Source organism: Platichthys flesus, chromosome 15 (assembly GCF_949316205.1).
Source record: "Platichthys flesus chromosome 15, fPlaFle2.1, whole genome shotgun sequence".
Classification (NCBI taxonomy): domain Eukaryota; kingdom Metazoa; phylum Chordata; class Actinopteri; order Pleuronectiformes; family Pleuronectidae; genus Platichthys; species Platichthys flesus.
Genome location: NC_084959.1, coordinates 13,989,165 through 14,015,029, shown reverse-complemented (window position 1 = coordinate 14,015,029; position 25,865 = coordinate 13,989,165). Strand labels below are relative to the sequence as shown.

At 40.8% G+C, this 25,865-nt stretch overlaps 1 protein-coding gene across 1 annotated transcript in view; it reads right to left on the bottom strand.

The window, feature by feature from the left end:
* The window catches only part of gabrb4 (gamma-aminobutyric acid type A receptor subunit beta4), a 57,556-nt gene that overhangs the window by 9,866 nt on the left and 21,825 nt on the right, over nt 1–25,865 (bottom strand). Inside the window, exons 3-6 of the mRNA XM_062406106.1 lie at nt 15,997–16,064; nt 13,615–13,835; nt 4,875–4,957; nt 1,568–1,705 (exon numbers count right to left, since the gene is read on the bottom strand). Of these exons, the coding sequence (XP_062262090.1) occupies nt 1,568–1,705; nt 4,875–4,957; nt 13,615–13,835; nt 15,997–16,064 (510 nt within the window). The remainder of the gene's footprint in view (nt 1–1,567; nt 1,706–4,874; nt 4,958–13,614; nt 13,836–15,996; nt 16,065–25,865) is intronic.

Genomic DNA, 25,865 nt, shown 5'->3' with positions numbered 1-25,865 from the left:
TTCCAATTAAACATGGCAGAAAGTCGCAAACACGGCAGATTTTTCTGCAACCCCCTATCTCAGCAGGCAGCTCCAGCATCCCTCCGAGGATTGTCACAGAGAGCTGCTCTGCTTCCCTTTTTGCACTTTCTCTGTCCTCGACACATTAGACCAAAAGCGCATGTTTAGAGGGGCATAATTGCAACGCATGCTGTTACACTACAACAGGGAGGAAACCACGCGGTATGTGGTGGTGGTGGAGGTATTCTACTGCACAGGAATACATCAGCCGGTTGTGCCAAAGCATTAATTAGTCTTTTGTTTGCACTTTAATTAAAACAATCACAACAATGCAATGCTGATGCAAAAAGCAATATAAACATCAAGGCTGGGCCGCTCCCCTACAGCTACACTAAGATATTTATGAGGTTGGAAACTATACAAATTGCTCTAAATAATAGTTAAATTCTATTTTGTGTATTCTATCCACAGTTGTACCTACAATTTGTCACCTAAGGAAAAAAAGGGTTGAGATAAGTGTGATGGTTTTAATCTAAAAGGCTATTTGCTATGGGGAACACAAAATGATGAATGACCTCATCATCTCCAGGTTCCTGTAAATCTTTTAATGAATCAATACCTTAGCATACATACTTCATCAAGGCCCAGGCAAACGCTTTGGATCACCCAAGTAGATTGAAGAATAATCTCTGCCATACATGGTCACAGACACGAGGATCTCACCTATATTTGACTTTTGCCTTGTTTGAAAGGCTTTAAATATCCACCATTTATTCTGAGTTGATCTGAAGTTAAAGTGTTGAAAATAACATGTCCTTTCTGAAACTTAGATGAGATGATCGAGACCAATCTCCTTTAATGTGCTAATTAGGAAGCAACAGACAGAGTTAGCTCAGGAAAGATGTAGTAGGGCCGATGATCACACTGCTCTCCAGTATTAGATGGAGTAAAGCAGAAGGTATTTAAATGTAGAAATGTGAAAATAAAAAAACATTAATTATAGAAACAAATAAATGAATGAAAACATTTAGAAATGAATAAATAAATAAATGTAGAAGTCAAGAAATAAATGTGTAGAAATACAAACATAGCCTTTTTCGTTGGATATTGTAATAATGTTTCTCATTTATCTATTTATTTATTATATTAAGTAATTTACACTTAATTTATTCTAATGTTTTGTCCATCGTAGGTCAAATCACATATAATTGTATCACCATAAATCATAAACGCATTGTGGTGTTAGCATGTTAAGTTGAAGTAAGTCAGTTTGCTCCGTACTAGCACAAATTACAAGAAGACAAGCTTGTGCGTCAGCGTCTGGTACTCAGTTTTTTTAACAAATATTTGGAAAAGGCCACCTACAATCTGCTGCACTGAGAAGAAAACTGTCTTTCCACATGACCCAAATATAATCACATTCCCCACAGTGACGATGACGTGCTTAATGGGGCCCACAGCCACAGCAGGGACACGGATGCATAGGTGTTTATGCACAGTGGTAGAGTAATTTTGAAAACCCTCAGCCTAATTACTGCCGTTCAGAAATGTTGCATGGCAGTCTTACCTGTAATGAACCGCACCTCCCTGGACACCAGGCGGAGTTCCACAATGGAGAACTGAGGTAACTCTAACTTGTCGACACCCGTCACGGCGGTGTCTCCTCCTTGCCAGAAGAACACGATGTCATCTGTGGTGTATCCATCTGTGTCAGAGTCAGGGCACATTCAGAGGATAGAGGAGAATAACACGTGGAGCGTCAGAGTGGAGGAGAAAACCATTAAAGTTGCTATTTTAAGTCTGTTGCTAGAGTTTGGATAATGAGTGGAGGTCGCTCTGACACATCATATACATGTTTCTCTCTAAAGTCATCTTGCATTAGACTCATCCAACGCAGCATATTTATACGTTGATTTCTAGAGCCTCTCACATTGTATCAATCTGTGACTACACGGAACATGCTTTCATATTGGTTTTCTCTGTAAAAAGAAAAGAAAAACGTTAAAAATATATATTTTGTTCGCAATAGTTTTTTTCCTTAGGGTGCAAATAGAAAAAATTGCTTTTACAACCGCCATTTTAGTTTTTTTTGGCCCATGCTCATAACTCGAAGCAACTCTCAGTTTGACATGCACACACAGTGTGGACTAGGGGCTCAAATGCAGGGGAAAAAGTTCATTTAAAAAAAATACAGCACTAGTCTAGACAGGGCATAAAAGTGCCCTTTTGAAAGATCTGCATGCCCTATGGGTTAAAGAACCCATCGTTTTGAACCGACTAAAGCTTATTTTTCCAAAGGATATCACAGCTCAAAATATGTGCTAGCAATAATGCTACCAACACGTGAAGCTACACATTCATATACTATAATTTGTGATAGCTTTAATATAATCTCTGTACTTCATTAGATTAAATTTCAATTTGTCAAACGAAAGTTGCATTACATAGTGTGAAGAGAAAATATTGAGGGAGAAATGTTCGGAGGAATCAGTCTGTTGTTTCCAGGAGGAGTGCAATCCTGCCAAGGACTTCAATCTGTCTGCTCTCTCTTCCTGCAATCACATGCTCCACCGTCCAGCCTCCTACGGAGCCACACTATATCACTACATGCATTACTTACAACATGAATATTCATTAACATGTGTCAGTTTGTGAGTTGCTCCCACACATTCTCAGCTGGCAGTGCAATTGAAAGTGACCACGGCAGCAGATTTATGCCAACAGGCCGGTGTGCATTCACTGCAGAGCAATCCCTCAGTCCGGGGGGTGTTACTACATTTCAAATTCTGCGAGTGCATGTCCAGACCTGGATGTTATTAAACTCACTAAAGGACCAGGATTCATTACCATTAAATCTCTCCGGGAGGTTATAGGGTAGGGAAATGTGACATTGTCCACGACATTGAAACAACTGCCTGCCTAATCTATCACACTGATGGCTAATGTGCACAGAGCTCCCACCGGTGCAGAGCATCCCCCCCCCCGAACATAAACAGCAGATATTTTTGCAAATTTCTAATTCAACGTGTATCCATATTTCATTGCTTGGTAACATCCCTGAGGTTAAACGCTACAGTTTTATCCTGAACAGCAACCACCACAAATATCAGGTGTATTGAGCAAGTGGGTTGATGGATGAGGCGGTCAATGAAAATGATCAAGCAACTACAATTTTTAATTACACCACTAGCACCTTTTTCCTCCTGGATAATGATTTATCTAAATTAAAGCATTTGGAAAAAAAAAATAGATTTGTGAAACAACTGTCAATTAAATTTAATTATATAAAATGTAAAGTCTGCGTTTTTGCCACATTTGTTTACAACCCATAATGAGCTCGGAGACGACTCCAGTGGCTCTGGGGGGAGATTTTTTTAATATGAGAGAAAAACCCTAATGATGTCATCAGGGATATGTCAACTTGGGATAATGGATTACACATTTACGACAGAAAGCTTGTGCTACAATCTGAAGCTGGGCGTTTAGAACATTCAGCATTTTACCAGGTGTCTCAAGGTCTCAGAAAATAAGGCATTGTGGGAAATGCAGAAACCACTGTTTCTGAAGTTTCTAAAAATAAGTGTTTGGGAAATGATCCTTACTTTGATCATGCCCATTCTAGCTTTTTGTAATGAGCATGCCCCAGCAACAACGACAATAGCAGTTAAATAGCGATGTCCCTATGTTTGGTTAGCACTTTTAGGTTTTATTACAAGGCAATAACCTAACCTGTCCCATTTTAAAGGTTCCCTTCAAATACGTCCAACAAGTACAAATTCCTCCTTTCAACCCTGAGTAACGAAAGCTCCGACAGTTGAATCCTTCCCAGACCAACCTATCCCAGGATTCATTGCACCTCAGTGACAAACAGTTTTTCAAAGCCGATGAGACGTCTGGTGCTTGAGTATCATGCTTCAACTTAACTGAACAGACATGTTCAAAAACCAAGGGGTACCAAGGTGTCCAACTTCAGCTCTGTTGCTAGGCAACAGCAATGAGGGCGGTACGAGCTGCCAATCAGGGAAAGCCTCTGTGGACCAGATCGTCTCATTTCAGTTTGGCTCGTCATCCTAAGGATGCTGCCCCTAATACGGCCACAGTGTTCTTCTCTGGTATTCGAAGGATCGTTGATAAAGTCTTTATTGCCATCTACTGGCCAGGGGAACTTGTTTGAGCGTTTGTAGAATTTTTTTGTTATTTTGTAAAACAAAGGTTGTGTGGAGGTGAAAATATCTGTTTAGCTGTAACTTGTATTCATTCAGGATATCTTGGCCTCTGAAGCCCCTGTATTTTAGATCAAAGTGCTTGATATTAACTTATTAAACTGTAGATACACACTTCCTTTTTCATTTCTGATGTAATTATAAATGTTGTCATAAATAACAAGATATTTGATATTTAAGTTCTAGTTATGAATGATTAATTAAAATGATGATTGTGGATGTGGTGGGTGTAACCTAAGCTCACATTAAACATATTCAGACAATGCATCACTACTGTGATCTAGGAGTTAAGAGCCATATTGAAAGTCAAGTGAGGTTTCTAGTAATAATGGTATCAGTTTGTCATTCAAAGATCCAGTGATGGCTCTGTCACTGAGGGTGTGGCAGTCAATACACATCATCAAGCACTACATGATTTCTTGTCATCAAGCACAGACGAAAATATCTGATAAATGTCTCACTTAGGAAAACATTAATTACATGTTGTGTTTAATGGTGGTTTTAGGGTATTGATCAAATACTGTAACAGTAATCAGCTTTCTGCCTATTGTGCTATTTTTTTTTTAAGTTTGCTTAAAGCTCAGTCTAATGTGTATTTTTCAATAGGTCAAATAAATAAATATGCAACACAGGTTCTTCTGAATTACTCACAGCTTTCAATCTCCAGGGTGCAGTTCTGTTCATCAAGAGGGTACCTCCTCAGGTCCATCATGCAGGCAGCAGTTGTGGTTATTCTGAGAACAGAAAACAGAACAGTGACTTAGATGATATCAAAAGAACACAAATACTATATATGATGGTTCTTTACTGAAACGAATGAGAAGCTTAAGAGAGAGGGACATGAAATGCGACTGAAGATATGACACAATATGGTCAACCATCGTGTCCGTTACCAATGCAACACTTGAGAAGTTTTTTATCCTGCGGTCGTTCAATGGAAACATTAAAATGTAGCCACGGTTCAATGAGTCACTGGGAGTTTTTAAGCTTATATCACATTCAAGACATTTTGTCAATACCACATATATCTCGGTGCACATCCATCCTCTTTAACCTCTCCCACTATTTAACTTCCCAAGGGTCACAGGAGCTGGAGACTCTCCCTCGTGCTGCTGTGGCAGACGGCAGAGACACATAAACCACTGCTCTCTTATTTTAAAGATTTGGCTTTTTAGGTCGACTTTAATATTTCTTTCCCCAGAGTCTCTTAAACATGTTTTATTATCATTTCTTTTTATGCAGATCACTAAATGCTCAGCGGCCGTGTGCAATTTTGTCAATGTAGGTTTATTTATTGCGAGTTCTGAGATGTGCATTTCTGCCAGGTAGCTTGTATGCGTAGCAGTTTATTATTGCCGATAAATCCAGTCGCCCGGCAAACGGCTTTAGCTACAAATTATACATGTACGGGTCTTTGGCATTTAACTTGCATATTTACCAGTGCAGCACATTTTAGTAATTACATTTCTGTGGTTCATACCAGCTGCTATGTGTTCATCACACCAGCCCTCATTCACTCACTGCCTTCCTGTGTGAATGAAACGTATACATTAATTTCCAGCTCATCGTCCATGTTGTCAGAATGTACAGCCGGAAAGTTTGATATGCATGATGTGTGCACGTTAGAGCAAGTTTTACCCTTTCAAGCGTATTTCACAGTTTGGATAGATTATTAATCATGTTTTGGTCAAAGACACAATAACACAGCCATCTACACTACCTAGAATTAGTACAATAAGCCACAGAAATGTACTGCATGAACACAGAGTTTGTAAATTGGTCATGGTGGACTGAACAGAGTGCTGTCGCTGGGTAATTGGAAAACAAAATATGCTCTACTCAAGCTGATTGGACCAGATTAACACACAAGCGTGTGAATGGGGGGCCTCTGGGCTCGTGATAGCAGAAGGCACCAGAAGGGTAAAGAAAAATAATACATAAACAAAATGGGTGACAGGTATTTATTTATTATTCACAATGACACCGAGCTGCAATCTGCTGCACAAGCATTAAGCTGCTCTAACTGCATCCTGCCCTGCTCTACTGTCCCGCAACTCCCTGCATGCAGTCAGTACAGCACGGCTAGCTCCCGTACTCACTGTCACACAGCACTGTGCCGAATCACATTCATTATGTTTTCCATAATGTGTCTTCTCTGTGCTGTATGTCCACTGTAACAATATTAAACAAGGGCTTTTTTTCGAACTTAACAATTTAGGTGATGTAAACAATTTTAATTGAGAAGTATTTAAGGTTTAAAGAACACCAATATTCCAGCTCACTCTTTCTTTCTGTCTCTGGTTTTCCTTGGACTCTGGAAATTCTCTCAGTAACCAAACGTCCTTTATCATCCTGTTTAACTACAAGCCAAAGAAACACGTTCTTTTACACTTTATATTTTCACAAGTTGTATTTCAATTTTTTTCACTGACTTAACATAAAACGATATATATGATTTAAAACAATGATTTAGAGGCCATAAACTACTTTTTGTAATTGCATCATATTAGATTATGTATTAATTAAGTAGTTTAACACTTCACACTATTCAGTCTCCAACATCATTAGAGTCTGATTCAGATTTAGCTCAATATGAATTTGTAAGATTCAAACAAGTACAGGAAAAACCCGAAATCTCTAATAATCAAGACGTATCTAACAAATGTGTGTTAATGTATATGATAATAATAATAATTCATATTAAGAAGCTGATTAAGAACAGGGTTTATAGAAAACAAGGTATCTTCTAACTCATTCTAACCTTAGTTTTATATTTAAGAAGAAAACTCTGGCCGACAAAGTGATTCAGAGTTTAACTAATTTACTTCTTACCTAAAAACTGAAGGAATTAAAGAAACTATAACATGAAGAACCATTCAATGAGCTGCTTTAAACTGTAAGCTTCCTGTGCAAAAGATGATGGTGTATATCCTGTCATGAGTTACAGTTATACTCCTGCTACAATAGCACGGTGATGGAGTCAAATCCTGGCTGAGGCTATAGCTCAGCGTAATGGAAAGAAATGAATTCTTTACCCAGCTTTACCCTGGCGGGGAAAGAAAAAACCTCACTACAAATAAAACTGACTTTATGTTTGACACTTAACAAGTCAGGAGAGAATCATCATTGAGTCTGCACAAGTAGGAAACGGCTCAAGGTGAGGGTCTGGGATTTGGAAATGTCAGCAGATGTAGGTCAGCAACTTCCAGTCCCACCAGAGATGGTCAGAAGCAGCTTCGGACCTGAGCAGGCACCGCAGTGCAACACTCAGCACTCTCTTCATTTCGTGGATTTCAACATGATATGCAATACGAGTTGTTTTGTATATTTTTCTTTTTGGGGGGGGCTATCTCACTGGATTTGTCTTTAGCTCTAAGATCTGCATAGCGACATTTCAATTTCAAGGAACCTTTGTGAGAGATGTTACATTTATTGCAATGTACAAAACATGCAAAACAGAGAGGAGGCAAAAAACTTTTACATTTACAATGAAAGGGAAATCCATTCATTTTTACAGGCCACGCTTGGCTCCACTGACTGTGCATCATGCCAGGATAACACACAACTAAAAGCAACCTGGAGGCGGATCCCAAAGGGCCCAGCACTACAGACAGGGAGATTTTCAGATATGTGAGCAATAGTTTTGACACCTACACAGTCGACTCTGTGAGGAAGCGTGCTTACCAAACAGAGATCATTGTACTATCACAAAATAAACACTGTGGTTTAATAAATAGAGGAATACAAGAGAGCAGATTTGCAGGAACGGGAAGAGAGAAAACACCATCTGGTGAATGCTGAGCTCCAAAAAAGCCCTCAATACTCTCAGGACCCTGTGCAAGACAGAATTGGATAGTCAGCTCGTGAACAGGGATTCAGCCTCTCATGTCGCTGGCAAGTTGGGAAAAACCTGCTCTATCATGCACACCAGGCTCTACACTTTCTACTGACACAGACTTTTATTGATGTTTGGAATGACTTTCTTTGTTTGCAACGCCCGAACTCTCTCCTGCACCACTCAGCATTCTTCAGAAACAGCCTCCTCCCCTACCTCCCTCCACATAAAGAAGCACAAGGTGGAAATCTAGCTACACTATATCTCACATATTCAGAAAATTACAAGATAAGCAAGGTTTTCCAAAACAGGATTAAGTTTACAATGGTGGTTGGGTTTCCAGATTTGATTTAGGATATAAGGTTCACACATAAGGCACGGCCACACCTCCATCTTTTGATCTGCACAATTCCATTGATATCTATTTTATCTTGTTGTTTGATATTATATTTGTACAGTTCAAAATACACACAGGTATTTGGACACCTACACATTACACCTACAGGAGCTTGTTTGACATGCCCTTCTAAATCCATAGGCCCTAATATAGAGTTGGTCCCCCCTTTGTAACTTCCACTCTTCTGGGAAGGCTTTCTACAAGATTTTGAAATGTGTTAGTGGGAATTTTTTGACAATTAATCCAGAAGAGCATTTGTTAGGTCAGACACTGTTGTTAGATGAGAGGGCTTGCTACTTTCTTATCGTTAGTTAACTGGTGTAAATTGACATCATCCCAAAACTCCACAGGCCCATTAGTGCAAAGCTCCTATGCCATGTTCACAGATAATTACATGTCAACTAGTTTGACTTTCCCCTCATCCTTTGCTCAGGCGGAAAAGTCCCCTCAACAATGAACGGGTCTCTGGCAAAACCCATCTCCTCTGTGGGCAGAGCAAAACCATCCAATCGACCAGCAAAGACCTGCACTACACCAGTGCACCAAACAATTTGCCATTTCTGGGCAAGGAATCACTCTTGAGTCTTTTACATTAGAGGAAATTACGTCTTTACAAACCAATGCAAGGGATTTGTTTCAGAAAGTTGTTTTGGCTCAAATCAACAGTGAGTCATCATCATAATTTCCATCTGACATCAGACGGCTCACCAAAAAGGAGCAGTTCCAGCTGACACATTAGACAGGTTAGTTTGACATGTTCAATAAATATTTATGGGCTGTGACAGATGTTATTAAAAATTTAAATGACCCTTGACGGGAAAAAGGTTTCCTTCCCTGCTTTAAATAAACCTGGTCCAAAAATAAGATAATTCTAAAAAGTGGATTCATTCTGACAACTTAAGCAACAGAACAAAGGGTGCAGGTACAGAGAAGACACCTCTCAACACCAGATCAGTGGGTAAGAACATGAAGACACCGTTGTAAAGCAGAGATAATGCGAGCTTGTACTCAAAATGAACACAAAAATAGAATTGGTTGATCAACACCGATCAGCACGGCTCAGATCAAAATCGATGTAAGCAGCAGGAAACAAGGTAAATAAAGGCTACATAAAAAAAGACAAACACCAGCATCAGCACATTACACAGTGAGTGAATAGGTGAGAGCACATCATGAGGTGCAGCAGGGTGTGAAATGTGATTGTCCACAGTTTGCATTCTACTGTGCTCAAGTGCAGCACAGGGGATAGATTCGAACAGGCACTCTTTACAAGAAAACACATTTAAGACAACAAAAACCTCGAGCAGTCAGACGCGAGGGGAGCACCATGGAAATGAACTGAGAATACAACATCTATTGTTAAAGTTCCATCCATTGTTCTGAAGGAAAAGGTCCACACATCCCTGGGGTAAAGTCAAACACTCCACCAAGGCGATGCAATAACATGCTTACAGGAGGCTTGTAAAGGTCCTGGAATCACCAACGCATGTGGAATTTCCACTGCCTTGTAGTTACGGTTCGACGCCATCTGCCATATGCTGTCACTGCAGAGGGTAATGATAAACCTCTGTGTGTGTTTGAAGGGGAGATGATGGAGGAATGGCTGAGGCCAACATGCAATGCGTCACATCTATGGCTTTTCAGTTTCATGCAAGCACAGAGGTGAAAACGCAGGTGTAATGCAATTTCCATGCAGTCCTATGGCACTCGTGCCTGCTTGGTGCTTCTGGAGCTCCAGGGAAAGCTGCGTGTGCTGAGGTGTGCCAAGTGGAGCAGCTGGGAATGTTTATTCAGATCAGGTGATGTATTGTCATAGTGGTACCACTTTGGCATGAAATGGATCATGTTTCCTCCTGCTTCATTTGAAGATCCAATCAAATGTTTGTTCTTTTTGGCCAGTAGAAACATAAAAACAGTTAAATTTTGAAAGGTAAGTTTCACTTACATGGTTTATTCTTTAAATAAAATTTTCAACGGATTGTAGTCAATATGAGGTTTAATACAATATTTCAGTTTTTCCCTCTGCTCTAGTGTGTCATAGTTTTTTGTGTATATGAAAGGTCTGCAAGGTTTAAAAACCCAAAGTTCTAAAGTTGTTATGCCATACCCAGGGCCGTAGCTAGGATTTTTCTAATCAGGGGCCATAGGAGTTGCAAATTTGCACAAGTCCTAGTTCAGCATGCTATGCATTTAAATCATTACTTGTTTATTGTTATCTCTATGAGCAGACATCATTGAATATGTTTTTTAAATTGTTATTGCTACTGACAGGAAAGGGGCTCTTACGATTTAAGCTGGGGGCAGTGCCCCTCTGGCCTCAACCCTGCGTCCACCATGGCCACATGACATCTAGCTAGTCTTGCACACCCCCTAACAAAGCACGAACAGAGGCTAACATTTTAAACATGGTAGCAGTTGACCAATCATGACACACTAGGTCTGCTGGCCAATCAGAAGGTGACCTTAAAGACCTTTAGAGGTAATAACCCAAATAAAATAATGAATTTGTATAAAAGCAGAATAGGTGTCATTTAAATTAATCGGAGGCGTGACTTTTCTCAGGATTGCACCGTGCTGATCAAGGATTGCTCTTAGTAATCTGGTGAGCAGCTAAACTTAGTTTGCCACACTCATGTGCATTCATGACAAGAGGGTTAAAAAGAACAAATATTAAGGATACATTTTTGTCCTCAGACATTTACAGCTTCGAAAGCAGTGAGAATGAATTTTAAAGGTGTTGGTAATAGTCTTCTGAGGGGTCATACAGAAAGAAAAAAAAAATGATGCCATCATATCTTCTTTTGTGTCATCACCAATTCAGTAATTCAGAGTTTCTGAATACTGATCATTGCATTAATAATTCATTACCTCATATGATCTAAACACAAATTTTCTTTTATTCACAGAACAAAACACATTCCATTCTCCTTTGCTGCCATCAAACTACTTTATTTTAATGAATTGTGATAGGAAAAAGCAGCAATGCTTTCTGAGTACGATCAAACCTCGGGACGCGTTCTTACTTTCAGTCCCTCTGCGCACATGTACTGTTGATTGAATTGTCTAGTTTGTCACGGTCTTCTGGGACATTTAGGTGGTGGACATCTCAAACCTTTTTATAGCTTTTCTGGGTCAGTGAATGTTGGATTAAATATTCCTCACTCGAGTCAAACTTAGAAGTTTGTAGTGTGATAACTTCAAAAATCAAAGTTTCAAGACTTTTTATACTTAAAAATAAAAATGTCATGATTCATCATGCCAAACAACAAAATGGCAAATAGATGAAGCGTTGATCTTGGGTAATCGGTGTCACATGTGATTATTGGTTATTTTTGTGAGTTGTTGTTTTACCTCCTGCCAAATGACAGAGACCAATTACAAATTCAAGACTTGTTTAGTTAAACTCATATCAGGTCCTCAGCTGTCTCCTGCTGGAAAAATTCATCTTCCTTGTGGGAATGGCACTGTTACTCCTGGTCAAATTTGCTAGCTTTACTTGCTCTAGATTTCTAAATACTTTATGATCACAGGGTGAGAAGCATAGACGACATACTTTACTTGTACATCCCTATTTTCTATTGGTGGCATTATAAATGCCTAGCATCATTAATGATTCCAAACTAAACATTTAAATAGACACGACAAACCCATTGTTTCTCGAAAACTGCACAGAAACACACAGGACCAGTTGCCAGACAATGGCTCCGAACAAGCATTCTCACTCCCATTAACAACTTAAGAGTGTGTCTTTGGACTTCAAGATCAAACAGGAGACATACGGAATATGACGAAGACCATACATTTTACTGAACAGGGACTATAGCGTCCGCAACTTACAATAATGGGATCATGCTTAATACTATAATGTGCTGTGACAGTAGCACAAGTGGAGAAGAGTCATAAAGTCAGTGAACCCAGAGTTTGCATTAGCTGCCAGTTACTGGTCATATACCAGACTAAGTAAAGCTGCAGCAGCAGAAGCTGAGAGGACTGAGCTGAGCTGCGTTGCCTTTTACTGCATCTGAACTCATCATTTGAGTTGTTAGAGGATGTATGAGTTCTAACTTAAAAAGTCACATTAGCTGCTCCAGATTGAATTCCGTAGATTCACTGCACTTTCTCCGGGTTATGAGGTGCATGTGTGCGCAAAATCCAATGTGAGCACACAGCAGGAGTGTGGGGTGGGGTGGGGGGGGCTTGCTTCTAACACTAAAACTAAAACTAAAACACTAAAACATTTGAATAACAAAAAAGAAAACAAATATCTTCCGGTGAACAAGCGGTGCTAGTAGAAGCCAACGACGATAAGAGCTGACAACGGTGTCTATGTTGTAAAGAAAATCACTTTTTCGCCGCAGTGAAATTAAAATGTTACGTCCTGCCTGTAACTGCTCAACCCAGCTGCATCACTTCTCACCTGAATAATGCAGAGGATTTGTTGCTGTTGTGAACACGTTTGTGCAGAGAGCCTCCCGCTGCATTGTGCATGTGTGCAAAGCAAATTGTGGGTAAAGTCTGAAGCACTCTCCCTGAAACCTTGATCCGTAGGTCACGTCTGAAAACGACTATAGAATCAATTTAAAAGCTGGGGTTGGCAGTCTTGGATCTCTTGCTCACGCCTGGCTGTTGTCTCTGGTGTAGCAATCTCTCTCCAGCTGAAGGCTCTGGTCATATGCAGCACTGGCAGGCAATTTGGTTAGTAACAGACAGATTCGCTGTTGTGTTTATTACAGTACTGCAAGAGCCACACACACACCCTTTTTTCCAACCTTTCAGAATACTTGATTTATTGATGGCCATCAGGATGTGAAGGGGATTTTAATAAAATCGATAAATAATGTTTCTGAAACAAATTACCAATCCTACCTTTAACTCACTCACCCAATTTAGAAAAATAGTTTAGCTGTACACTTGAATGAACACTCAAACCATTTCTGAACATTGCTGACCTTAATGGTGCATGTTTTAAAAATGACCTCATGCTCGTTGTGCTAGGTAGAAACATGTTGAAATGGAGAAAACGGAATCAAACAGGTTTTCTGTGGGTTTAGCCACATGTTTAAATGAGAGATGCTGATGTAAACCACTGGATCAACCACACAGAGTGTACATCATCAATGCACATGATAGTTAGATTGCAGAGTCTCTGCTGCTCTTACCTCAGCCCGTATAAGACAGTGCCATCTGGGTGCAGTCGGATCATACGGTTTTTTACTGTCACACCATGAAGAAAGGACTTCTTGTCATTAAGGAAGTAGGTGTCAGGGAGCCACAGCTGGTCTGCTACACGGTTGTCCAGAGTCAGGTTTAGGTTCAGCTCACTATAGGCCAAACGCTTATCTCGCCAGCTCTGCTGGAAATACATTGTGATGGTGTAGTCCTGGGGAGATGGGAAAACGTGTAAGTCACAGACAAGAAAAAACAATTTAGAAAAGAAGTGCTTTTCTATTTTGTGTTAATCTTATTGTTTCCTGCCAGTGGCTGATGAAGCTAGACACAGAGATTGACCTCTTCAAAACCAGTAAACCTGGTTTATCAAACTGAGATGAATTTATGAGCAGATCACAGGAAAAAATAAAAGGTATACAATTGATATCAGGCATAAAAACACAATGATAGAACCATAAAGTATTTGGAAAACAAGGTGCAACATTCGAAAATTGGACAAAAAAACAAACAAAACTTGATTCAGTGCTTTATCATGAAGAAGTGGAAAAAAGAGGAAAAAGCAACTTTGATAAGACTATGTCAGCAACAAATAAATGCGTCCACAACCAGTCTTTTCATGCAATAAGGGAAACTAAACCACTCAGCAGTTGTGGAATAGGACATGGGCAGCAAACCAACAAATACAGCTGTACTAGTGCTCCTGCACAATACTGTATCTAACAGGAAAAGCACTCAAGTGAAGGTATCATGTCCGCAGGCTAATACATCACTGCCCCTTTAGTCAAAGCACTGGGCTGTTCACAGTGCGAGTCATGAGAAGCACGTATCATTGTCACTGACTTCATGCAAAACCTCTGCAGTTGAAAATGATGCAAAGAGATTTAAATATTGTGTCGACCCGCTTCAGGCACGTTGCCTCACACCTTCAATATAATGAAACTAAATTTATCGGCAGTCGTGCTATGTGTCGTCAGTACTGCTCTTTTTTTTTTAATTACTGATCTTGATACTTTGATTACATTGTTATAAAATTAGAAAGTAATTTTTATTTTAACAGTTAAAATTAGCCACACTTCACATGTTTGAGCAGTCTCAACAGTATAAGACATAGTGTGTCCCTCATGTCCTGATTCATTATTAATCATTCAGTGTGTTGAAATGTAAAAATGTCACCTGTCAACTAATGAATAAACACCAAGCTCTTAATTAGCACTCAGCCAAAATATGGATTAACAAATCAATCAACTCTGTCATCGTGGTTTTATCAATAACAATTAACTATTTCAAATACAGTAGGGGAAAGGAAAAACTCCACCAGTCCGACAAAAAAATATTAGAAAGTTGACATTTTACATGATTTTGTTGAATCCCTACGTGTGATTTCTAATATCTGATATTTAAAGCAAACATCAGTAGCGTTGCATTGTCATTGAGAACCTAATACACTAATTACATTCTGCTAGATTCCCACTCTGCAGCTTTAGTGTATAAATGTAGGGACAAATGTGGGAGGAGTGAGCTGCACTCTGAGAGACTGAGACGCTGAGTGAAATAAAGAGAGTGCTAATAGACAGAGTGACGTCGTCGCTCTCCCTGCTGCCATATTGCCTTCCTCACTCCTCAGCCTGCATTTCTCACTGCTACCAAATCTTTGCCACACCAGAAGCGCATGTGCTGCATTTCTCGCAAAACAGTGAATGGTTACTGTCACTGAATTTACAATAGTTCCGGACAAAAGGAGAAAAAACTAACGAATTCACTTTTATGTTTATTTTGTCAAGGGTTTAATTAAGTAAAAGCATGTGATACTTTGCCCGCTGACAAAGATCAAACCAGTCTGAGCTGCTCTCAAACATGCATTGAACTCAGGATGTTCTCTTGTAATTTTCTTGAGGGGCTGTAAATCAGAACGCAGATGTCCAAGTCGGTTGCTGCAGAGTTTTTCATGACAACCCCCTCGTAAAAACTCATAACAATGTCCGAAGGAGCTTATGTGAGAATACAGCAGGACGTTTGATTATCTTTTTAACACATGACAGAAAACTGAAAAGAATAAAAATGATATGAGCCGACTCCGTGAGTGTAGACTACGTTCTGTCCTGCATGCTGCACCATCCCTGGCCTGAAGACTTAGGAGATTGCATTGTTGTGAATGCACTGTACATTGTGCGGGCATTTTCCAGAGTACATGTCTGAAAAACGATTGTGGATGGGGATCATATATTCATCAGGCAAGCTGAATGGAGGTATGTGACCAATGCAGCAGGATAGTCAGTAGTAGAGTCGGCAGAGAGAAGCTTGCACTGTGTGGACACATTTGAGACAAAAAAAAAGGAAACCTAATAGCAAAAAAACATGAGACCAAAACTTACCATGTTTACTTCTGAGATGGAGTCGATGCTTGCTATGTTTATGCTCATTCCTACGATGACTGGAGGACCTGAGGGGGCACAACAAAACACACGAGTCAACACATGAGTAAAAATAGGATTAGATGTTGTAGTTAGAATGCTCTTAAGTGTGCACCAAGCAAAGTAACAGAGACAGAGTACTGATAATGGAAAAGTACGTGGATTTCCCCTGCAACTGGTCAAAATGTAATGACAGGTTTAATAAATCAGCTCTTCTTAATGTCTAAAAGACGACGCTGAACATCTGCGGAGAGAAAAACAGCAGAGGGGGGAAAAAAACAAAACTGGAGGGAATGTAGGGAAGCACAATGGAGAAGATATAGCCTGAAATTAGAATGAGTAAAGTTATGTTAGCCGATTAAAAGCTGATGCAAGCATCACGGAGCACAGCTAATGTGTCGTTTATCAGAAGAGTGGTGATAGTTTAATGACTGGGACTGTGTGAAGAAAAAAAGGATCATTTTATTGCAGTGGCTGTCGAGAGAGTTCTGGTAGTTTTGATTACACTTTGTGCCTCGGCTGAAAAGAACAGCGAGGGTCAGAGAAGAATAACTGCAAACTGGATATGAGCGTGGTCTGAAGATAACACACATGCCCTGTGCAACTAAAGATAACACGCAAGCAGGTGTTTTTTTTAATGGCTGATCTCTACAAGAGAACAACTGTGCCTGCAGTGTCAGTGGGTGGATACCGGACCACCACTACTACAGTCCCTGCAGGAGTCAATGAGCCACTCAGGGAGCTGCACGTCCCAGGTCCTTCACCTGCATTCTTTCCTTTGGGTTACACATATCATCCTAAACCCATTTCTACTGGTTCAAAAACACCGGCTAACATCTGGATTTTGTCTGCGATGGAAATTGATACAATCTGCATTCACTCTCTGGTGAAATGAGTCGGTTTCAATTGGCCGTAGCTCCGATCGACAGTGATGGAAACACGACACCTGGGTGAAGGTGTTATTTGGCAAAACCGTGAGGTGAGAGAGATTCTGTTTTCATGCTGTTAGCGTTTGTGACATCAAACATGAAGCACTGGCCCAAATAAACAGAAAGGCAATAAGAAATGAATCAATTCCTTTTGACATAAATTAACTTACAAAATTGGGTGTAAGTGTTGAGGAAATTAAAAAAGAAAACTACCAAATCATTTGAAGTAATAAGTTTCCAAATATGTGGTCAATATATTCAAAAAGGTTTAAATTTCAGATATTTATTTTTTCCTCTTTGTTTACTCACGCGGTTTAGTTTTGTTGCTTATTATCCTCCGTATAGAGCCAAGAACATAGATATAAAGATGTTAGATCAATTATCTATTGAGTCCATCACTTAATGACCAGTGGCTACACAGCTATCTTAATTTAATTCAACCTATATTCTTAAATATAGTATTTTAAGTTCTGAAATCAGGTTTAGACTAAAACTATTTGATAATTATATGTTGTGGGGGCGGTGTGGCCAAGGGGGTAGAGCGGGCGTTCTCCAACATGAAGGTTGCCGGCTCTTTCCCATCTGCATGCCGAAGTGTCTTTGACGAGATACTAAATGGCCCCTCATAAATGTTGAGTGTACTCAAAATGTAAGTCGCTTTGGACAAAAGCGCCAGCTAAATGACATGTAATGTATATGGTGCAAGACTCAAGCCTATTCTTTCCTCACGTCCATATCAGCGCTGCAATATCTCCAGTTTCAAGATGGTGCACAATGTGCCAGTGACACAGCAGATTTAAATCTGTTTCTGCTTCTCAGACACTGGACGTGAAGCAGGAAGTAGAGATCAGTTACTCTGAGAAATGTATGAAACAACACTGGGAAAACGCACTCATCCACACTCATTTCTGGGCTAGCGGTTCATGTAAAGGAACGAGACGAGCAAACCGAGCCTCATTTACATGATTACGGTACATGCCTCAGACATGTAAACAGCGGTGCACATCGACTCGCTTACATGTACACTAAACACTTAGCGCACTTCAATATTCAGACAACTTTAGGTATACAAGGATTCTCCATTCACTGGGCCGGAGCACTCACAGTCGCGGAATGCCTGCTTCAGACCAGATGATGTCAAACAGAGAGCGAGATAAACACGCACAAAACATTGTATGTTCAAGTGAGGAAAGTAGTTTGCTTCTGAGAAGTAAAAGAAAATCCGGTTAATTCAGTAGAGTACATTCTTCCGCAGCAGCCCAACAGTCCCTTTATGAAAACACAAATTCACAAGATCCAGATTTTTATTTTGGGCTGCAACAAATTGCACAAATTAATCAATATCAGTCCCTTAAAAATATTCGATTTTTCATCTCACAATGTTAAAGACAGTAAAGAAATCTCAGTCAAAATTGTATGAGTACCTCCTTGGGTCATGTCCCAACCCTCTACAAAATTCCATGGAAATCCTTTTAGTAGTTTTTGCGTAATCCTGCTAACAGACAAATAAACACGGACGGCAACAAAACCTCCTTGGCGGCGGTGAGGAAATAAGCTGAAAGAAAAATGCGTACTTAACATCTGTATGTACACTATAGTTAAATTAATGGCCATGATAAATGACCATTTACTAGGGTATTCCCTCAGCCTTGAGCTCACCCAGAGTTTATTAATTTGGTTGGTGTCAGCGCTTTTCAGATTAGGTTTTATCCAAACAAACTCTGGAATATTTGCATCGCACTGCAACCACAGCTTCTCAGTGGCCAACGCAGGCGGGAACGCTGAAGAAGCTCGATGCAGAACTGCGGGGACTCGAAGTGCTCTGCACCTCAGCCACTCACCTCGTGTCGACAATGATTCACAGGTTTGTATTATTGCAAATTCTTCTCACTCTACACAGTTTTGGTCCCTAACAGCTTCCCCCATTTCCCCTTCCTCTTCAGTCAGAACTATCCGAGCAGGAAATATGAATTGCTGACGCAGAGGCAGCAGAAGCAGCAGAAACAGCTCAGTGATTGGCTCATGTGGCGGTGCTGAATCAGTGCATCCACACAGTGTTCCGTGGTAGTATAGTGGAAATTCCATTAGCATAAGGGTCATAAACAACACGGAAAACAGCTCCACTACAGTATGTACTTTACTGCATGTCATCAAATTCAAGAGGGACAGAACCTATGGAGCCGTGATTGCGGTGCACTTTATGTGTATTTGAATTTTTCATTTTTTTCCCCGTCTTCTCTCTCGGTTGCTTCGTTTCCCTGCGTCCTTTTCGCTGACTTTCACAAATTAAGAATAAAACAGAAGATGCTGGGAACAACAAAAGTGCTCCAGTTGGGTATTTGCGTCCTATTTTGCATTTGAACATCGGTTTATGTCACAAGAACACGGCCTCACTCCCTATACCCAAAACTGTTTGTACAGGGTGGCTGCCGGCATCTGCGAAGTATATCACCGAGTGCTCATGAAGCCTTACATATATTTGCAAGGTATAATTAGCGCTGTGTCACACTGGCGTCAGCGTTTCTTAATCTTTTGTAACAATGTGATGTGATATCGTTTGCACGTTTGATGCGAAAACAGCAGGATGAGGTACAGACAGTTACGGACCACTGTGACTCACACAGGACTGGGTGATTCATTCCCACACTCAGCTGAAGCACGCACCGCACAGCATCACAAAACAGACGGAATAATGAAAAAAAAAACAAATTAAATCAACGTCTTCTCTAACCAGAGCAGATCTGCAACTTTCAAACCGTCACAGCGATGTCCACGGGTTGCGGACGTGCACAGCGCAGAGCCCGCGGAAACTGATGAGTTAAACAAATTCCTAATATAACCCTAGTATGTCCAAACACCATCAACATCCTGGAATAAAGACGAGCTGCACTTTACCCTCACTATAAACTATAATGTTTAACACTGCAATAACGGCACGGATCCGCTAATCCACTAAATCATTTCATTTTCATTGATTTAGAGCATGGAGCTCATTGTGTATCCGGTTGTTTATAATGAATAATGAGCATGATTTCAAACATGTTTCACAAACAAGTCATTGGACAGAGTGTATTCCCACCCTCTGAAACGAACAGAGCCGAATGAAAGCCTAATAGGATGTGAGCCCCTCCCCACACACAATCTGCAGTCGTAAAGCACACTGAACCGGAGCTACGGCCAAGCCAAGGTTATGGCGGAATAAGGCTGGAACATATTTTTCGACAAACGTTTGCACACTCCAACCGGCTCGGAGCGGCCTCCTGCAGGGCACGCTGCCAGGGTCGGATCCTGCATCGCGCCCTGTGCACGCCTCGGTCTGTGTCGGCTCCAGGACTATTCTCCATAGATCCCATTGCACGACGTGATGAAGAGTCTCTCACCTTAAGCACCGTGCCGATGAATGCACATTTTTAAAAACCCCTCAACACACTTACATCAAGCATATTAATGCATGAACCCATCTGGACGCTATTGTGATGCAGCTTGAAAATGAAATGGTATTGGCACACACGCATGTGTTGAGCGCCACCTGGGCTCAAACATTTTGAGAATGCGTGGTAAACCCCGTGGCAGCTGTGTGATGAGCAGTTAATGCTGAGGTTAACAAATGGACACGGTGCAAGTTAGTTCTCAACAAATAAATCCTTTCTGCCTGGTTGGAATGGGTTTAACTGCAGTGGAGATTTTTATTGACAATATTTTTCCTAAGACGAAAGTGACTGTGTGTGGTTTATGTCAACGTTGGAATGATTTACATAACCGGTGATATGTTTTCAAAGATTGCATGTCGAATACTTCAGAGGTCTCCTTAATTTGGCTTGATATAAAGCATGGCAGAAGAAATATTAAATATTGTGTTATAACCAAAATGGAGTGATTCTATGAATGTGGCTGCAGGGACAGAGATCAGTACCCGACATCCCTGAATGGTGGAATAAAAGTAATCAAATGATCTGGTGGTGATTTTGACCCACGGTGGGACCCGGTTGGGGACCACTGCTGTTTATCCGAGGACTACACCCCCCCCCCCCCCCCACACACACACACACACACACACACTGTCCGCTACAGAGCGCTTGTCACTTGCGTCCAGATTGCACCACACTCGAGACGGCTGGATCCCCTGGATAGTAACAATACACATGTAAAGTGTGATGTCGGTACGATTAAAGGTTTCCCGAGATATGTGTTCCACATACAGACAGACGTCTAAAATAGAAGCTAGATAAATGAGCCGACATTTGTGAGCTTTGCTCCCGATGGAACTGTGAACCATCCTCTGCCATCCCCGCGATGCTGAGGCATCAGCGTCAGGACATACCTCTGCAGCCTGAAGGCAGGCGCCAGGATTGTACTCATCTAAGACATCACAGAGAAAAAAGAGACGTACCAGATTTTCTACTGTAAAACTCTGTTGGAATGGACAATGACGATAACATCAGATAATGAAGTGAAACTTTAAAGCTAAAATTAAATCTATTACCGCTGTTTCCCTTGAACCTGATTCATCTACTGTAAATGGCTCAAACATCCCCTTTTGCAATGGCTCCCTTGCCGAAGATGTTGGTTACTTATAATGTTTCCCGTTCAAATTCTGGTGGTAAAATATTAACCATGTGGCAAACCACTTGACTGAAAAGGCCCATCTCTCCTCTCTCCTGTAATCCTATTTCCCCCACCCCCACCCCCAGCGCTAACACTACCACTACCACTGGAAAAAAAAGACGAAAAACCCAGGAAAATGTAGGGCCATTTCCGATTGCACTTTGTGAAGGCAACCAGTAAAAGTTTTCCCTGGAGATGTCAAAGTACATTCGTTCACAAGATGAAAACAGAACGCAATGAACGTCTCCCTCTCGCTCTCTCTGCCTGCATATGTTGACCCTGCTTCAGTGATACAGGAGCACTCACCTTGTCACCACAGCGTTCTCAAAATAAATCCTGACCTGCACTCGCACTTTCAAAATCTGTTAGAAGTATGACACTTATCTAAAAACAACTTTAAATAAAACATCTTGAAATAATTGTTTCGGTGTTAAAGGACACAGAAGAAACACCTTGCCATGAAATTTATTTGTATCCACTGAATATGTTTTTTTTTTTTTTAAACAATACTGATACTGAAGATCCTAAATACAGTCGTATAATAAACTCTAGTTTTCTAGATTATTAAAGATTGATTTTTGTGGAACAAATGATAGAGTGAAAGACATCCTGAGGTAAATAATTTTATCATATCAATGTTTTCACTAGCTCTGGTTTGCTGTTGTGTCTAAACTGAATATGGTGCATTAAAACAAACTAGATAAAGAAACAACCTGTACTGATCTTGATCGTATTGCAGGGCCCTCAAAAAACAGGGGCTAGATCATCCATCCATCACGGTCTGACATGTAGAGAAAAACCTTTCTAGAGTTTCAACTGAACCTAAGCGGCATGTCTTCGGACTTCAGGAGGAAGTCAGAATACCTGGAGAAAACCCAGGCAATCACAGAACATGCCAACTCCTAACAGAACAACCGCCCTCAAGGGGCTGCATGTATATTTTTGTGGAGGGGTGGAGCATGACTCAAGGAAGACCCCATTACAGTTTGGGCTAAATACCTGATAAATGGGTGGATCCAGGGATTTCGTTTCTATCTGGCGAGACAGGGCGTTTAATGAATGAGATTATGCATCAGGTTAGAAGCTGAAACATATCTATTTTACATTCGATCTCCCTCTTTTTCAATTTCTGCTCCATCCGGTAATAGACAATAAATAACTAGGGAGATGGTGAATGTGGTAAGAATGATCATGTACAGCACTCTGGGGTTAAAGTGAGGGCAGCTGCGGTGTCAGAATGAATGCAGAGGCGTCTGGGTTGATGTGGGCCTAGCTCCTCTCATTTTAATGGGAAATACCCCCTTATTAATATTTACATACCTGCACAGTGAGACTAAATGCTGGAACATTTACATGATATGGTGCCTCAGTGGTGCTGGCCGTCTGATGATCCCTGGGAAAGCTCCTCGTGATTACATCATTCACACAACACCTCAGCCGTGTGTGAACTGCTGGCCTGGATCGCGGCTCAAGGAATCATTAGCAATCACGATCGCTGCTGTGTTGAAAAACCAGCCGGTCATGCATCTCGCTGCGCTTATCATTTTCTCACTCCTTGTTGACAGTTTCTTTTTTTTTTCTATTCAGCCGAGCTGTCCCCCTCCTTTACTTATTATCTGTGTCTATGCCGTCCTCTCAGCTCCAACAATGTGTCGCCACGTTCGGCTTCCAGTCTGACAGTCTTATCTCGCCTCGGGGCAAACAAGCTAAACTGATTTAGAGGGCGGCGAGGCTGCTCTATTTAATGTTTTCTTTGGTAATGGCATTTCATTTCAAAACAATATACGTCCGGCGCAGAGAAATGGTCGTAGGTTTTAAAGCCGCATCCTGACTTCCACGGAGGGCGGCGCAGATGTGTCACTGAGGGTGAGGCCTCTGGCAGCACTGGAGCTCCTCACTCGTAATAGGGGTTTTCTAAGGGCACGGTCACACGTACGCGAAAAGTCAAAGTTCTCCAAAGTTGAGAAGACATGCTGCGATTTGCCTCGTCCCGGGAAGCGACTGTTTTATTCGCCTCCCTGCTCGCACTGATTGGAAGTGAACAGGAGGGGAAGGTTCAACACTAAAACCTTCCTGTATGTGTGACCCGACCTTCATTTGGGCTGACCTGTTACAAGTCTGGACATTAGATATTCAACATCTCCAATTAACAAGGCCTGGGTCAGTGTTGCAGAAATTTATAAAAATGCTTAAGGAACCATCCGATGTTTGACTTTTAAACAGAATTTACTCCCTTTAAAGAAAACATCAGTCGTGAGCCAGATGTTGGATAATTATACTATTTGTAAAATCTGTTTCCCTTTGTATGATCATGTACATCAATACAAATACAAATAAGACTAATACAAAAATGAAAAATAATTTTAAAAAAATTAATCTTTTATTAACAGTGGTAGGAGTTTCAAAAATCAGCAGTGTGAAAATAGCGATGCTGTTTTTTACTTATCTTGTGACGTCCTTCCATTCATCTAAGCATTTGCTTTGTATTTGATGAAAGTATTATTTACATATCGACAGTTGACACAGGCTTACCAAAAAAAACAAAACATCGATAGCTGCAACTTGTTCAAAACTGAACAGCTAGGATCTTTCTTTCTTTACTGGCATTGGCATCAATTCTCTGGTTTCCATGTTGATTTTAAATACTTGTTTTTAAAGCCAAAAAGGGACTGGCAGCTTCTTATCTTTTAGATTTTCTATCGGGTTCTTCTGCTCGCTGAGGTCAGTGAACAAACCAGATCAAACTGCCAAAAATACAGGGAAGAACCTGTCTGTACTTATAGACCCCACAAATTAAAAAAAAGGATCCTGTTGACTCGTTTGAAAAACGTTTTAAACCTTATATTGGTAATCTTGCTCTAATAAACTCAAGCATGTCTTTATCTTGGATTAACCCTTTTTTTCTCATACATTTTATTGTTAAACATCTTACGTGAAGCACTTTGAGCTGCATTTGATTCAATAACACTAAAGTTTATAATATGTTAACATTATAACACTGTTACCACCAGCCTTGTGAAATTTTATCTGCATTTTGGATACTTGCTGGTGATGTTAGTAGGGGTATCTGTGAACCAGGGACTGTTCAAAAGAGTAGAAACAAAGAAACTCAGATTTGCGTAAATCCTCCATCAGACGATGAATGTCACACATATTGCATCGACGTAAAGCGTACGTCTGCATGTGACTGAGGCTCAGAGGGACACGGACACAGCACAAAGAGAGAGGAAGACCTTTTCAAAACATCTGTTAACCCCACGACACCTATGTGCATTGCAAAATTAATGAAAAAGAACAAAGAACAAAACAAAAAGGATTGATTAGTCTGATATCTGAACGCGACCACAAGAGGGCAACATAAGGATTACCCCCCCCCCCTCCCCCCCAAGCTCCATTCTCCACTGCTTATAAATTGGATATTTTAATAAATGAGGCAGAATAAATTACCAGCAAACAGGTGCCGAGATTAGGAGCCGAGTTAACTCTTCTGGCAGATCTGGGTTGATTCTGTACTGTTGCCAAGGAAAATGAGTTTCCAGCTGATGAGTCGAGGTCTCGGTGCGCAGCGCACAGCGTCGTCACATGGAATCTGATTAAAGAGGCCCCTTAAGGAGGCTCCGCAGTCAGACATATGGTTTGTATAGGAGTGTGCGGGGAAAAGAGAGGCACCGTGCTTTTGTTTCCCACGCAACGGTGAAATCTGTCATGATGTTTGTATCTCATGTAAATGTGGAGTTTAAATATTCATCATGCCACACCTTGCAGTCCAGAGAGCACACACATCAAACTGGAAACATTTCATCAGAATCCAGGATAGCGTTGTCATACTAATCCACAGATCCTGTCAGTCGCACAGCCCCTGAAAAACAAATTTTCAGGACAGCAAAGAAAATACCACTCTGCCTCTTATATAAAAACTCAGATAATCAACCCATTGCCTAGCAACAGAGGGTTCCATAGCAACTGTGCAGCATTTTCCCTACAGTGCTGCGAGAGAAGCACGATGATTTATCCAGTCGAGTCCGTGTTTTGCTTTCAATGGCCACCGCGCTCACGAAGCCCCTTTCGCAAAAATAAATGTAAAAAAAAAAGGAACAATATGTTGGGTCGCGCTGAAATTCTTTCCTCCGTGTTTAACACAAAAGTATCATTAATTATTTCCACCTTGGCAGAGAACTGCAGAATCAAGGGTGGAAAATCCAATGCCAAAGCCAATGAGACCGAAACGTGTGATCGACATGGAGGAATGTGAACGAGTACAGGAGGAGCTGGAACGACAGCTTCAGATTCAACAAA